The sequence below is a fragment of the Felis catus genome, chromosome C2, assembly GCF_018350175.1.
Source record: "Felis catus isolate Fca126 chromosome C2, F.catus_Fca126_mat1.0, whole genome shotgun sequence".
In the NCBI taxonomy this organism is placed as follows: Eukaryota; Metazoa; Chordata; class Mammalia; order Carnivora; family Felidae; genus Felis; species Felis catus.
This window is the reverse complement of record NC_058376.1, coordinates 112799596-112815832: the sequence shown is the minus strand read 5'-3', so window position 1 is coordinate 112815832 and position 16237 is coordinate 112799596. Positions and strand designations below refer to the sequence as shown.

The following is a 16237-nucleotide window of genomic DNA, read 5'->3' as shown; positions in this document are numbered from 1 at the left end:
TGTGGCTTATGTACAATCAGTATGTTATCAATCTGATCTATTATTTCATTTACTTATGGACTAATTCATGTGATAGGTTACCTTCAGAAGAGACTGCCCAATAACGTCTCATAAAATAGTGTTGGCAGTTACCCTTTATTAAGTGGGTTTGCTGTTTGATGTAGGAGTATGTAAGAGGTGAGGCATGGTATCTAATGTCTTTCAACAAAGAAATCCCAACAAAGTGTGATTTAGAGTTTAATATACATTTTTTTTACACACAAATGACAAACCAGTAATTACAAACATTTTAACTACTTTTCTGTTACTAGTTATGCTTTGCAACCACATAATCACATTTGTTTTTCTCATTAAAGGAAATATTCATTAACCCAAGTAGTACTTAATTTCTAGAAGCTAGTTAATAAAGGTAAGTGGCAATGGTGGTACTGTACTGAGTAAAATTGTCAAAATATTAATAAAACTGGGTTCTCTAGTATTAAGGAAATACTCAGGATTTTTTGGTTTTAGAATGTCATAAAAGTAACCATTTTAATAACTTTGCTATTTCTGCTCCTTTATTGGAAAGGTATTTTTAAACCTCTATCTTCTTAATGAAAATTAAAAAAAAAAATCAGTCCAATTACCATTTCAATTAGTTTAAATTTCCTAAGATTTTTGCTAATAATTAGAAGTTAGTAGTAACTATTCTTTGTGTGTCCCACTTAAATCTTTATAATGAGTATCACAGTAGAAGAGCATTTGGTTACGGTCTCGGATGTATATACATCTTAGTATAATTTTTGGTCAGAAGATTTTTTATCAGATTTATCATTCTCCCTTAGTTGACTATAACTTGATAATAACATTGTGCTCAGTAACGTATTTAAAGGATTACAATAGATATTATATGGTTACCCATTTTGCCAACACTACAAATCATGAGTTCTCTGTAGTTTGGCTTGTAACCGTGGTAATTAGATACAGTTTGTTTTGCTACCCATATCTCTATGTTAGGTTTCTTTTCTGTATCTTAAGATAGCTTTTTCATACTGGAAAAGTAAATGAAAATTACTTCTGTAGTTTTCTACTACTTGTTTAAAGAGTCATTGTTACTGACTCAGCTTACTGTTTAGCCAGTATTTTTACACAGTGTTTTCCTTTTGTGTATTCCAACCACTTACAGATTGAAATATTACCTCATTTGGTTTACATTGGAGTCTCTTCACTTGGGTCACCACCATCCTGTTCTTTTTTCCTGTTTTCTTGAGATAGAGATGTTGCAGAATTGGGGCACTTCAGCATACTCATTAAGGAGTTTTTGAAGGACTTGCAAAGGAAAAAGTAGATGAATGGATCCAGGCATGCATTTAAGGAAGTTAACCAAAGGGTGCTCTCTTTAACATAGAACAGAGTATTTTCAGCAGAGCAGTCAAAGACATCCCGGGTCTGGCTCAGGGTATAGGGAATGCGGGCAAAATGGAAAGGAACAAAACAAATAAAAAACACAGCAATGATAATGAAAACTTTGATGTTTACCTTCTTCCTAGGGACTTTGCCTACACCCCTTGTCCTGACATATGACCTGTACAGTTCTTTTGTAATAAGTGTATAACATACAATGACAATTAAAAAATTAATCCAGAAAATGACTTGACAGATGTAATTGACTATTTCATGCCAGACCAGACCAAACTCCGATTTGAGGAACGAGCATTTCTTCACATTCTTTTCTCTTGGCCTCCTGTTGGTCAGAATCATGTTGGGCAAAGAGATCAAGAACATGAATGCCCAGATTACAACGGAGAGAATCTTAGCCCCCAAGAGATTGTTGGGATTGGATGTCTTAAATGGCCTGGTGGTTTTCTGGTAACGATCAATAGTTATCAGTCCCAGGAATGAAATACTAATGTACATTGTAAAATAAAATATGACAGAGGTCACTTGGCATACAAAGGTTCTCAGTGGTCCTGTTCCCAGCTTGGTATCACTGAGGATTTTGAATGGAAAAGTCAGAATCATGAGAAGATCAGAAATGACTGTGTTCTTAAGAAAAATAATAAAGTTGGATTTACTGCGGATTTGAAAGAAAATCCTCATTGCCAGGCTGTTTATGATGAGTCCAACAAAAAAGAGGACGGTATAGAGGAGCGGGAAGAGGACCTGGGTGATTTTGTAATCTCTGGTGCACAGGCTGCCATTCCCAGCCACAGAGGTGAGGTTGTCCATGGCTTGTGTTTCTTCTTAGCTACCTAGGGGAGGAGGGAAGGGATGGTTATTTTCACTCCCAGACCATTGATTTTGTCTTATCCCTGTAACACTTTTGGACAGCCTTCTCTAAAAATTGGGGTTTCCTATCCTTATTACAGAAAATTGAACCTTAGAATACTTAATCATGGCAAATCCTCTATCTCCAACAAATAAAATAGTCTGACGTGTATTATGTGAAGGTATAGATGCTTTGTATTTCTCATTTGCTAAATGTTTGTCTCTTAAAGGACATCTGATCGTACACAAGTGTGCAGATATTTTAACCCATATATATGTCATTTTGGACTTTGCACAGTGTATTAGAAGTTTTTACATACATTTTCTTGAATACTATTCGATACAAAAATAGTAAAAAAAAAAAAAAAAAAAATGAAGTGGTCATCAGATGGTGTTCTTCAAAAATAGCCAGGGCATACTTTCTTAGATATCTAGAGTATATAATTGTAGCTAAAATAAAATATTGGAGCCATGTCCTTGCCTGGTTCTATAGATAATTATACTACAGTAGGCGGCTATAAAAGAAAACTAACACTTGAATACATTATCTGGTATCTGAGTTTTGAAAAAACATTTTTTTAGTTTTTACTTTAGAGAGAGAGCACACAAGCAGGGAAGAAAGGGGATTGAGAGAGAGAGAGAGCGAGCGAGAGAGCGAGCAGACTCAAAATCTCAAGCAGACTCCAAACTCTAGGCTCAGCCTGGAGCCTGATGGGGGGCTACATTCCAGAACCCTGGGATTGTGACCTGAGCTGAAATCAAGAGTTGGACCAACTGAGCCACCCAGGCACCCTTAAGTTTTGACATTTGAAATGAAATTTGTAATTTTTTTTTTAAATCACAGGCAAATGCAATTGATTTTCTATGAATATTATTCCTAAATATAAGACATGGTGATGTTAAAAACACACATATCCAAATAAAAGGTTCCATTTGAAATAAATTGTGACAAGTAGAGATAACATTAAATTCTCACAAATTTAATTTTTCATTGTCTAATTATTGAAAGTAAAAGTTTCATATTGTGACAATTACAGCTTCAATTTTCAACACCCCCTCGCCTGTTTAAAAAAACAAAACAAAAACTAAACAAAACCCAGTATTAAATTGATATAGGAACATAGATTTTAATCTTCTTTGGTACTGCTATGTACTCTTATTTGTGCATTCACTGATACTTTTTTTGGAAATTATGCATTGGGAATGCTAATGTGGCATAGACTATATCTTATTTAATGAGTATTCTTGATATTAAGATTATTATTTCCATCTGTCTACATTTAAATCTCATTTTACACTCCAGGTAAAATAAATAAGACCATTTGTATTTTATTTCTGTGCTGCGTGTGTGTGTGTGTATATGCGTATGTGTGTTTAATGAAGAAGTTAATGGTTTTCCTGACACCATTAGTACAGCTTGTATTTTAATTTTTATTCCAAATAAGTTCATGCATTGACATTATTAAAGGTTTCCAATTTTAAGAAAACTTGACAAACATGTACACATTCATCATCATGTAAACACCTGTATTTATCAAATACTTTTAGATATAAAATTACCTGGTTGTTTTGTTGATTCAGGAGGATTTAAATGTATCCATTAATTGGCAGTTAAGGCAACCTGCGGAGTAGCGTCTGGTATTTTCCTTTTAATGTCTTAGTTTAGTTGTTATAACTCTTTATCTTCTGAGTGTTCATCAGTAAAGTCTTGAGTGTTCTAGAGAAAAAGAGAGAGGAAGAGAGGACTTCACAATCAGAAATTACCTTCCAGTGCCCTGGACTCAAAGCTGTGCAGACACTCTATTTCCGTCTGGCCGTTTTTAGGACTTCTGCTTTTATTTCCCTGAGAAATGTGGGGCAGGATGGGCAAGAATTCATCTTTTAAAATGCAGTTTAAAATCTTGCTTCTGTTTGGTGAGACCTGCCCATAGAGTTTGATACTTTATGAGTTCTTTTGGCTGTTTCCCATGTACACAGTAAATCCATGTTGAGATCAAGCTTTTCAAAGTCCGCTTCCTGGAGAAGATTGCGAGCTTGCTTTCTCGGATGATTATTTACCTGAAAACATACTGTGCTCAAGCTGGGTGATATATTGCCTTTTAACAAGTAATTACATTAACTCAAAATGTGTGCTTGTTACGGATGTTAAGTCTCTTGCCCCTTGTTTTTTTTTTCCTGGCTAATAATGTCATTATTTTAAATCTGTGTTTGATCAAGTCTTCGTACGTGAAACAGTTTCCTCTCATTATAAATTTGAAGATTCCAAAATTACATTAAAAAAGAAAAACAGTTGTATCCATTGCCAGGCTTATTATATAAAGTGTCTTTCAGGCTTTTCTTAAATAGAATTTGAATATAAACAATTATTTTGTAATCTAGCTTTTGGATGGGCAGAGAATATGTTATTAAATTAAGGGATCTCTGTTTCTCTGTTACCTTTACATAAATGTTTTTGATGCTCTCTCACACACATACAAGATTTGAACTGTAATGTCCCTTTATTTCCAGTAGATCCACTTGGCTTGGTGCCTTTGGTGTGAACGTATGTTTTGGTTACTTCTTTCTTTTGAATTTTGAGTGGGTCTATCTCTGCGTATGTTAAATAATCTTTAACATCAATTTTCTTTTTTTTTTAATTTTTTTTAACGTTTATTTATTTTTGAGACAGAGAGAGACAGAGCATGAATGGGGAAGGGTCAGAGAGAGGGAGACACAGAATCTGAAACAGGCTCTAGGCTCTGAGCTGTCAGCACAGAGCCCAACGCAGGGCTCGAACTCGTGGACTGCGAGGTCATGACCTGAGCCGAAGTTGGCCACTTAACTGACTGAGCCACCCAGGCGCCCCCAATTTTCAAAGTGCAGAACAGGGGCCCAGCATCGCCTAGGAAGTTGTGACAAATGCACATGCTTGGACTTAGCCAACCTAGCTCCATTGAATCAGAAACTCTGGTTGCACCCCTTAGCTATACTTTAAAGAACCTTCCAAGTGAGGGTTATGAACAGTAAACTTTGAAGATCACTGATTTAAACCAACCTGAGAATTTTGTTGGCATTAGGAGTTTGGGATTAAGCTATAATTTGAGTAATTTCAGGGCACCTGGGTGACTCAGTTGGTTAACCGAGTCTGACTTTTGGTTTCAGCTCAAGTCATGATCTCATGATTGTGGAATCTGGCCCCTCGTGGTGCTCTGTACTGAGTGTGGAGTCTACTTGGAATTGTCTCTCTTCCTCTCTCTCTGCCCCTCCCCCACTTTTGCTTGTGTGTGCTCACTCTCTATCAATCAATAAACTTTAAAAAATATTTTAGTAATTTCAGTCAGAAATTTGAGTCATGTAACGATCCCAATCTGTTAGTCATCTAGAGGTGTGATAGTGGAGTCCTATAAAAGTGGGAATTCTTACGTTATTTCTATTTTGAAATGTATTGCATTAATTAAATTTTAATACTTGGTTTTTGGTTTGGAGACACAATAGTATACTTGTGGAAAACACTTTTATGCCTACGTACACTTCAGAATAATAAGAGCCAACATTTGACTTCTTATATTGTCGTGAATTAACTTGTTGAATGATCTCTGTTATTCTCTGAAGTAGATAGTCATCTTGTTTCTGTTCTCTGTATGATGGAAATTGAGGAGCAGAGTGAAGTAGGGACCCCATTCTAACTGATCTCAGAGCCTGTACCTGTAACCACTGTGCACCTAGAAATCCTCCCTGTCTCAGTGTCTGCTCGACCTAACCCCCCACCCCCATGTCCACTTTGTTGAGGCCCTGGAGCAAGAGGTAAATACCATGAATGGAATGGTTGTACTGTTTTCAAGAAAATAGAAGTCAATATTTGCCTATACACCCAATTGCAAACTTTAGTGTAAAGGATGTTTATGAAGTGTTTTTAAGGTACTCAGATGAAACAAGGCTTGTGGAAAAAAAAAGAGCATTACTGATTTCAACAAATTAATATGCCATACTAAAGAAACACTAGTTCAGGATACTGACATCTTACTACATTATGAAGAATTTATATTTCCAAATTCCTAGAAGGCTATGAATAGTGATTTGAGGGGTAAATCAAAAGGCCCCAGCTCCTGATCTAAATTAACTTTCCTTTGATTGTAACTCACAACCACCTATCTGTAAATCTTCTCTGGTAATTTTCTCATTAGGAATTGACTGCCAATTACCCATGTAGATCACTTTCAAGTGAATCATCTCAGGTTATAAAAGTATACTGTTGGGGCGCCTGGGTGGCTCAGTCGGTTAAGTGGCCAACTTCGGCTCAGGTCATGATCTCATGGTCCGTGAGTTCGAGCCCAGCATCGGGCTCTGTGCTGACAGCTCAGAGTCTGGAGCCTGTTTCAGATTCTGTGTCTCCCTCTCTCTGACCCTCCCCCGTTCATGCTCTGTCTCTCTCTGTCTCAAAAATAAATAAACGTTAAAAAAAAAAAGTATACTGTTGACCCGTGAACAATGTGCAAATTAGGGGTACAGCAGTCAAAAATTGGCGGTATAGCTTAAAAAAAATTTTAAGTTTTTAATTGATGTATAATTGACATATGCATATAAGTTTTGACTTCTCATAAACCTGACTAATAATAGCCCACTGTGGACGGAAGCCTAATCGATAATACAAACAGTTGATTAACAGCTATTTTGTATGTTATATGTATTATGTACTATATTACAGTAAAATTAGCTAGAGAAAAAAAATGTAACAGACAGTCCACTTCTAGTACTCTGATTGAAAAAAGTCTGCACATAGGGGCACCTGGGTCACTCACTTGAGCGTCCAACTCTTGATTTTGACTCAGGTTATGATCTCATGGTTTGTGAGTTTCAAGCCCCATGTCAGGCTCTGCTCTGATAGTGCAGAGCCTGCTTGGGATTCTATCTCTCCCTCTTTTTCTGCCCCTCTCCCCATCTCCCTCCGTCCTTCCCTCCTTCCCTCTCTTTCTGTTTCTAAATAAATAAATAAGTTAGTAAGTAAGTAATAAATAATCTTAAAAGGAAAAAAGTCTGCACATAAGTGGGGCCCATGCAATTCAAACCTGCGTTTTTTGGGGGTCAGCTATATTTTTGTACAGAGAAGTAGAACAAGTTGTACACTTGAGCCTGTCATTAATAAACAACAGTAAATGCAGTTTATAATTGTATGTATTCTCATTGGAAACGGGACTGATTTTGATTGATTTGGTTAATTTCTAAGATTGAGATGACTTCACAAAATGAATTTGTAACCCAGAATTTTTACATGTAAGTGGTTTAATTGGTGGTTTATTTTGCCACATCTATTAAAGGTAGTCTGCTTCTCTGAAAATATTTGCTTCAAATGGATTACTCTGAACTTAGAGAGCCATGTCCTGAAATGGTAGGACCTGGTGTTCCTTGTGGAATCAGGTTAGGGCAAGAGAATGGAGATATAATTGAGACATTTGATTAGGTCTTAGGATATTTTAGCTCTCACATTGCATGGTTTCAAAGTGTGGTCATTTTGACATTAGTGAATGTTTTGAATGAACACATGCATTTTAAGGCACTGCTTACTCATAGAATTTAGTGGTTTTACCCGTTTGAGTATAAAAATTGAGGTAGTATATGAGACATTCTCCACAAGTAAAGATTCTTGGGTGTGGGGTATTTTGCAAAAGAAAATGTCATCTTGATCTAATTATCTGTCATCCCTGGCTTGATTGTTTTGCTTGAAAGCAGAGGACTAGTAAATACAGTCAAACGCACTGATGTTCATTTTATTGTGCCCCCAGGATGCGTTTAGCCTCTTGCCCAGAGCTGTCATTTCAGCCATACCATGGGCCTTAAGCTAGTGTAGAACAAAAATTTCCTGTATAAATCTAATGAAAGGAGTCTCCTTTTTTCTGGATTTAAAGGAGTTCTTCCATTTCAGGTGGAGTAACAAATGAGAAGAAGCTGCTAATTTCTTACTCCTTTGACACAGCCTCTCCATGCATGTCTGCTCTCTTCGTATTACACCTCTGCCCAAGGCTTATCCCTCATGTCACACTTATTTGGAAGGTCATTTATTCTAAACAGAGTAATGTGACATATTGAAAGATTCTGCGAAAAAATAATTTGGAGGCCTCTTTTAAGAGTTTTTCATTTTAATAGATAAACAAAATCTTTATGTAAGTAGCTCCATTTTTTTTTTAAATGGTAGTTTTTCTGCTTTTCTGGGATATGGGGTAGGGCGCTCTGCAATTTATTTCATGATGACTGCTGGGTTTACATTTGAATATTTAAACATACACAATTATAGAGTGTTGGAAGTATCAAATGCAATATCTTGTTTTTTTAGGACCATCACATTTACTTCATCTGTTTTTCATGAGTGTTTGGAAGATAAGGAAGTATATCTAGAGTGGGATTCTTTTTTATCTCCTTCTAAAAAGAACATTAATTTATTAATTTTAAAATTCTCCAATGATTGGGTCAGTATAGAAATACCAGGACATATGAATGAGGTAAAAGGAGAGTACACAGCTCTGATAATCATCTCTGTTATCCCATCTTATGAACACACATACATGCTTCCGCAACATGTCTAATCACTTAGGTTTTGATGATGACTTAGAGGAGACCTGACTTCAATTAACTCAAATTCTTACCAGTAAGGGTAGCTCAAGATACCTATTTTTTTTTTTTTTTGAATTTTTTTTTCAACGTTTATTTATTTTTGCGACAGAGAGAGACAGAGCATGAACGGGGGAGGGGCAGAGAGAGAGGGAGACACAGAATCGGAAACAGCCTCCAGGCTCTGAGCCATCAGCCCAGAGCCTGACACGGGGCTCGAACTCACGGACCGTGAGATCGTGACCTGGCTGAAGTCGGACGCTTAACCGACTGCGCCACCCAGGCGCCCCTCAAGATACCTATTTTAATTTCTTCAGTACTCCAAGCCTTCTAGGGCTTTTGGACATGTCTCCTCCAAGTTTGTTGCTCACTTAAGTCTTTGTGAGTGTCAGATATTGTCTGAAGAAGAAGAGAAATCAGTCCTGAGGATGAGATTTTCAGAACTTAGCTTATACGGGAGATGACCTGTTTAACCCAAGCACAGCAGCGGGCTAGCAGGAGACGGGTGGCCGACCTTCCAGAGACACGACAGTTGATTCTTTTTTCTGCCCAGCAAGTTGTGACCTTCAGGGTATAAATAATGGAGTATATATCTGATACAGATACCAACTATTCAACTTGACAGTTTTTTAATACCTAGTTGAAGGAACAGAGAACTCATTGGTGCTTTTGGAAATATTTGGCCCATTCTCTTAGGTTGACCTTGTTCTCATGTACTATAAATTGCTACTTGAAGACATAGGTTTTCTGTAAGTACAGAAATTTGATATAAACAAATCTTGTGGGCTAATGAAAAACAGTCACTTTTAAAATATCTTTGAAGACTAGTAAAAGCTATCATGATTTACCTGAAAATATTAATTATCAGACACAAATAGGGTCTTCAGGCCCCATATAGAGGCTAATGGTTCTTTTGCAGCTAAATGCATATTTTTCTTAATTTTTTAATTTCATCCCTTCACTCTAAATTCTTGACTTGGCTGCTTCTGGTCCACCTCCCTGAGCAAATCAGAGCCAGTAAACTGATGAAAGCTTTTTCAAGTTTCTTATTTCCTTACCTCCAAATTTCCCTATAGTTTTACCATTTTCTTCCCTGAAGTAGAAAGTTGTCCTGGGTTTTCTTTACAAGCTAATCCAAACAACAAACCATTGTTTCCTATCTCCTGTATCAGCTATCTACCTTCCAATCTGGATTTCCTTCATGGAGATTCCTTTAATTGAAACATACCTTTGGAACAAGAGTTTGCCTTTGATTTTCCTAATACACCTATTCCCCTCCACCTTTCAAGCTATTGTTCTTCCTGACCAACTACTAGTAAATGTAGGTTACTTGCCTCACCCTTACCATTTCACCATCTACTCTTACTACAATCCTGTTTCCGGCTTTCTGCCCCTACAGAGAAACTTCTCTTTTGAAGTTGATGTGTAGTTTGCTTTTGTTTTTGTTTTTTTAAATAAGTCAGAGAGGCAACATTCATTGAGACTTCTTGCTGCATTTGACACTGTCGATGGCCCTCTTAATGTCCCCCCTCCGACTTATGTGACCACCACTTGTCCACTGATCTTGTTAATTATGGAGATTATGTGTGCATCATTTGATGGCTTATTTATCTCCTTCCTGTCTCTACTCTCTTAGTTGTCCCCTCCCCTCAAAGAGAACCTGGGGGTTTTGCGCCCCTCCTAGGGACATATTGCTCTTACCTCTAAGCTGTTACCTCTGTGTAGGTCCTCACGTCACACCACCTACTCGACATTTATAATATGTATCCACCTGTGCCTCCAATTCCTCTCACCTGCAGGTGAATTCATGAGCTCCCTGTTCTTATAAGCTGCTTCCCTCCCCCCCACTCCAACAAATTTTATCTAGTGAGTCCATCTTGAAATCTAGTGAGATGCACATTCACTCAGATGCCTAATTCTTTCCCAATTTCCTTCAGTACTTTTTGGTTTTGCTTCTTATTGTTTTTTATTCAGGCCACTGAGAGAGAGTTTTCACACCCTACAGACTTTTTGGCTTTTTCTCTCTGCTTCTCATTTCTCCTCTTCAGTTCTATCAGCACTTAGCTATCAGGTTAGGTTTTCTACAGAACGTTTTTGTTCTTACTTTCATCCCTGCCCTATTCTTTGAGTCATGTGTTCTTTCATTAGTCCACTTATTTATTCATTGTTTAATGTATTCGTCATAAATTAAGTGCCTACACAGTGCCACTGAGGGGACTATAAATGTGAATAAAACAGACCTGGAGTTCTCCGTCACAAAACTGACAGAGGAGCAGGGAAGACAGACATTAAACAAATACCTCGAAAGTGAGTGAATTACACTGTGGCAAGTGCTTCAAAGGCCCTCTTCCCCTCCCTCCTCCTGGCCCAAGGGCATTCACTACACTAAGGTGACAGTGAGGGACCTGATGCTGTAATTGTGTACAGCACTTCCACACATGAGGGTCAAGCTATTGAGAGTAAGTATTTTAGGTGGCAGGAGGAGCAAGAGCAAAGGAAGGAAGTATCCTGGTGCCTGAGGAGATGTTGAGTAATACAGTTTGGTGTGGATCTGGGGCGCATGCAAGTGAGAAGTGGAAGTGTTGAAACCTGAATGGACAGCGATGGGCTCTCTGATATGCTGCTTTGCTAAGTGCTTTACATGCTTCATCTCAGTTATTCTTGTAAAAATCTTACAAGGAAGGTGGTGTTAGCCAACGTTTCAGGGGAAGCATCCGAGGCCCAGAAAGGCTCATTAGGACAGAAAGACTCAGGACCATGGAGTCTGCAAGTGCCACAGTCTGAATACAGCCATAGCTCTCTCTTACCCTGAACTTGGGCTGTTATTGGTACAGTATGGAGCCATAGTATCTCTGTGTTTGTGCTGAGCACATGCGTCTTTCCAAGGTAACTTCTTTTACTATCACCATTTGGGCTTGAAGCTCTGCAAATGCTACTTTTATGACACTGAATCTGTGCTCATGGAGGACAGGGAGCATTCATCCTTGTATTTTCTCAGAGTCCCTACCATCTTGTCTTACCAAGGTAGGTAAGGTAGGTAGATCCTCTAAAAGCATTTGTTCAGTAACTTTGATGACATCTTTCCATCACCCATCACACAGAAGTTTACATTAGAACTGTTTGACAGGTGCCTTAACTAAATACATTTGTCAGGACACATGGCTGGCACTGCCTGAGTTTTGTACAGTGTTCTTAGTGCCTTCCCCCTGTTCCCTTTACAGGGCTCATATGTACACATCCCGTCAGACAAAAAAGAAATACAACAGCGGTACTCTGTAATGGCAACAAAAATTGGAAATTAGTAAGCAGCTCAGGTCATGCCTCGGTGCAGCCAAATGTAGGGGTCACTCTCTATGTTGACTTTATCCCGTGATTAGGTCTGTCTTTTGAAACTTGAGAGGAAATTGGGATAGTCAGAATATTAATAACAGCAGTTTCTAGAAGAGACCTGCTCCTAGCTTTTTTTTTTTTTTAAGATGCAAATTTGAACACATAAAATGTTACTAATTCTGGACAGGGTAGCAAGATGGACTGGCAGCGTATACAAATGCATATTTCTGGTGGAGTATAACAAAAAGGGTATCGGTGGGGAGAAAAGGGGTGCCTTGAATGCAAGCGTGTGAGAAGGACAGTGATGGAAGGTGACAGCAGCTTAGAAAACGGGCTCTCATTTCAAGAGTAAAATGTGACTTTGTGCAAAGTGCACATGTGAAGTACTTCAAATGAAGCATTGGGATTTTCCCAAGTCTCCAGGCTTTTGCTCTTTTTTTTTAGCCATTAGCAACACATTACACTTGGTCTTCCCTAGAAGAAACTCTTTTCTCCTTCAAGCTCCTTAGAATTAGGTACTGTTAGGAAGGGTCCTTGCCCGTAACGGATGAACATATACAGAAAGATAAGAAAAGTGATTGTACCGAAGGATAGAAACTTACTAAGAAAATGGAAGAATATAGGATCTGAGAGAGAATTTAGAGAGAAAAATTCAAAACCAGTCCTAGGAGAGAATATACACCCTCTACTGTTTCACTTAAGCTAAGGAATGTGTTTGTGTGTGTGTGTGTGTGTATGTGTGTGTGTGTGTGTGTGTGTGTTATGTTGTGATGACATAATTTCTTTTTCCTTGTGGGAAAAATAGTGCTTGAATTTACTGTGTCTGCGGCACAGGGGTGGGGAGGTATTCCCCTAGAGGAAGGTGGTACTGAACATGTTTGCGTTTGCAACTCTTTACCTCACACCTAACGAGACCTGGACTCTTTGTTGTTAGGTCATTTGGAAATAAATATACATACACCTCACCCAGTCATGTGGGAGGCCAACGGAACAGTTTTTCTCAAAGTATTTGAGGATCATAGCAAGATCATTTTTTGAAATAGGAAATATTTAGTGATGCTTTATATAGAAAACCAAGCTTACTAAGAAGTAACATTTTCCTTAAGGAAAAAGTGTGACTAAATAGTATGTAATATGATGTGAAATTAATACCATGTTAAATTTTAAACAATGAAAAGTTTTCAAGAGTCAAAACTTACTCTGTAGAGTACGCCCACATCAAATGCTTCTATTAAGACTTCGGGTCAGTTGACACTTTTTTTTTTACTTTAGCAAGTTCCAAACTGGAAAAACAAGGGTGTTGCCAGTGGAGGTTGAGGTGAACTGAAAGGTGGGCGGGATGCCACCGCCAGCCAGCACGGAGAGGCTGTGGTTAGTGCATTTCATGGATGGGAAATGCAGCCCCGCCCCTGCCAACAAGGGTTTCAAAATGCATTTTCTGTTTTTCAGGATGAATCTTCAAGTCATGAATGTAACCAGCGCACAATCCTGCTTTATGGAGTGGGCAAAGAGCGTGACGAAGCGAAGCATCAGCTGAAGAAGATTACCAAAGATATTTTGAAAATCCTAAATAAGAAGAGCACCACAGAGACAGGGGGTAAAGACCCTTAATGCCTTTGCTCCCATTGGGCTGTCTTTTGGCCTTCCTGTTAGCACAGGCTTTATCAGAGTCCTGGATGTCACTGTCACCAGAGTGTTTCCTCTCATGAATGACTGTCATCTTGAAATATGAATAAGCACATTGAAATTTTAAGGCCTTGGTTCCATTTGTAGTAAGCTTTATATTAATTTTAATTTTAATTTTCTGTCCCCCCCCCCTTTTTTTTTAAATCCTTCCTATATTTCCTATATGGGAAGTACCTAAATGAAGTACTGAAGAATGAATTGGAAACCCTTAGTCTGGAAGAGTTCCACTTCTTCAGTTCTCTGCCATCCTGTTTTAGGCTTGTAGTTTGCTCTGAGTACTCACATTTGCACAGTAATTGAAAAGCATGACAGTGTAGTTGCTGATCTTTTCTTACATTAGTCAGAATGATACTTGCAGTAGGTTGCTGCCTATAACAGCGAGAGATTTCAAGTTACACAGAAATTTGGTTCTTTGCTCGGTAATGCCTTCTTTCCTTGGAAAAGCGTTTCCCCATGCTTTGGACATAGTTTTTTTTTACATGAAACTATGCCTTATATTATGTCACCACATTGCATAATTGGAATTCTGTAATTATCCACTTCACATTTGCCTAATTACTCTTTTCAAGGATTGTTTATTTTATCAGGCATTCATAAGATTTAAAATAAGATATCATTATATATACTTCACTGCCATTACTGGTGTTTATTTCTTTTACTTAAATAATCAAAGAAAAAAAGTATTTGGGTTTTCCCTATTTATACAGCATTCGCACAGACTCCTCTAGGAACCCTACGTTGTTGTTCCGTACAAAAGACACACATTTTTATGAACCTCTCTCTCCCCAGGACCTCTGGTCTTTAGATTTCAACCAGATGTTTTCCTAGAGCTTGTCCACACTAGATCTTTGCAAGAGAAAAGTACAGAGAACTAATACAAATAGCTCTCTGTCCTCTCTATCGGTAGACGTGCACATGCAGAAGCAAGGTACAAAGGCAAGATGGTTTTCAGTGTGAATGTGGTAGTGCAGGTATCTGATGTCTGTGGCAGTTGTCTTTAGAGCATAATGGGAGGGTTAACTTTCATGTGATTTACAGCTCTTCCCTGACCCCCTTCCCGTCCATTGCTCCTGAAGGACCTTGTACCACACTGGCTTCGTGAGGGAACAACCAAGAATTGTGGATGGGAAATGAAACCTTGTTGTTGTTGGCCTGTCGTTATTGTGCTTGGTTTTAGAAAACAAACACCCACCCCCCACCCCCCACCCCCGAAACAAAGAACCTGATCTAAGAAAAACTGTTGATCAGTTGTTTTGCTGTTTCTTTTTGTTTGAGAAAAGAGGAAATGGATTGCATTTAGAAGGTTGAATTTAGAAGCCTTGTAACTAGCTAGCAAAGGGATTTGAAACTTCTTTTTGTGTACTTGGGAACTGGGTGGACACTGTCTTCTTTAGAAGGGTCAGTAACACATGTTTTATCAACACTAATTGTAGAGAGTCTTTCCAGCTCTTAGGGAATTTGGGGGTTTGGGAGGTTGAGAAGAATGGGAAAGGGGAGGAAACAATGCAGTGTCTTTTTCTGTTGAGCCTACTTCCTTCCTTCACAGTGAGTGTTTAATGCCCGACTACAGTCTGTCCTATCTTTGTACCAGTCTTTTAAATAGGCACTTCTCACTTTTGAACTCACAAAGAGAACATCTTTGTTGTTCCATGCTACTTTTTGAGTTATCAGCAATAGAACCACCACTGTGGAGTGGCATTTGCAGTGGGGATATTTGTCTTTTCCTCATTTTAGATAAAATTCCTCAATCACGTATGTGTTAATTTGGGATGTAGTGAGCTGCCTTCTGATAATAGTCAAAGGTTAAGTTCCTCCTTAAAACCTACTACGCTTGCCAGAAGCTAGCTAGCTGTACTTCAGATTAATGGTAATTTGTCCATCGTTTCAGCAGAGAATTGGTAAAGCAGGAAAATATAGTTTGTGTTAGCGTCTATTGATTTGTGCCTATATAGTGGTTTTGTATTGTTTTGAGAAAATCATTAGAAGTGGTCTCAGATCAGCCAGGCCTTATCTAGGAGTTTAAATGACACTTGCAGTTGAACATGGTCAATCTTCATTTTTCTATTTACATTGGCTGGTCATCTTTGGTTGTCAGTGTTTTTTTTTTTCTTTTTAAGTACATTAATGAAGTTTACCATGAGAATAAAGACAACTGTCAGGATCATACACTTTTTTTTTTAAAAGAAGACCAAAGTTAAGCAACATAAGAGCAATAACATATATTATGAAAGCAGATTAAATAAAGTAAATGAGGAAAATCTGTAAATTATGACTAAATTGTTATTCATGTAAATATCATTAAAATAGTCTATTGAGAACTACCACTAATTACTTAAATGTTTCTTTGAAAGTGAATGTAAATTGCCAAGAATCAATTGTATATTCTTTATAT

General features: G+C 38.0%; 2 protein-coding genes across 4 annotated transcripts in view; one reads left to right on the top strand and one right to left on the bottom strand.

The window, feature by feature from the left end:
• MED12L (mediator complex subunit 12L) overlaps positions 1–16237 on the top strand; it is a 335495-nt gene that overhangs the window by 241859 nt on the left and 77399 nt on the right. The window contains 1 exon segment of the mRNA XM_045037430.1: positions 13609–13756. Coding sequence (XP_044893365.1) covers positions 13609–13756 — 148 coding nt within the window.
• P2RY12 (purinergic receptor P2Y12) overlaps positions 225–16237 on the bottom strand; it is a 46448-nt gene continuing 30435 nt past the window's right edge. For 2 of the 3 annotated variants that reach the window (XM_011286173.3, XM_011286175.3), the window contains exons 3-4: positions 3808–3964; positions 225–2231 (exon numbers count right to left, since the gene is read on the bottom strand). In XM_011286173.3, coding sequence (XP_011284475.1) covers positions 1189–2208 — 1020 coding nt within the window. In that variant the 5' untranslated portion in view covers positions 2209–2231; positions 3808–3964 and the 3' untranslated portion in view covers positions 225–1188. Of the gene's footprint in view, positions 2232–3807; positions 3965–13358; positions 13525–16237 lie in introns of those variants that run through there. The other variant, XM_003992001.6, reaches the window with a different exon arrangement.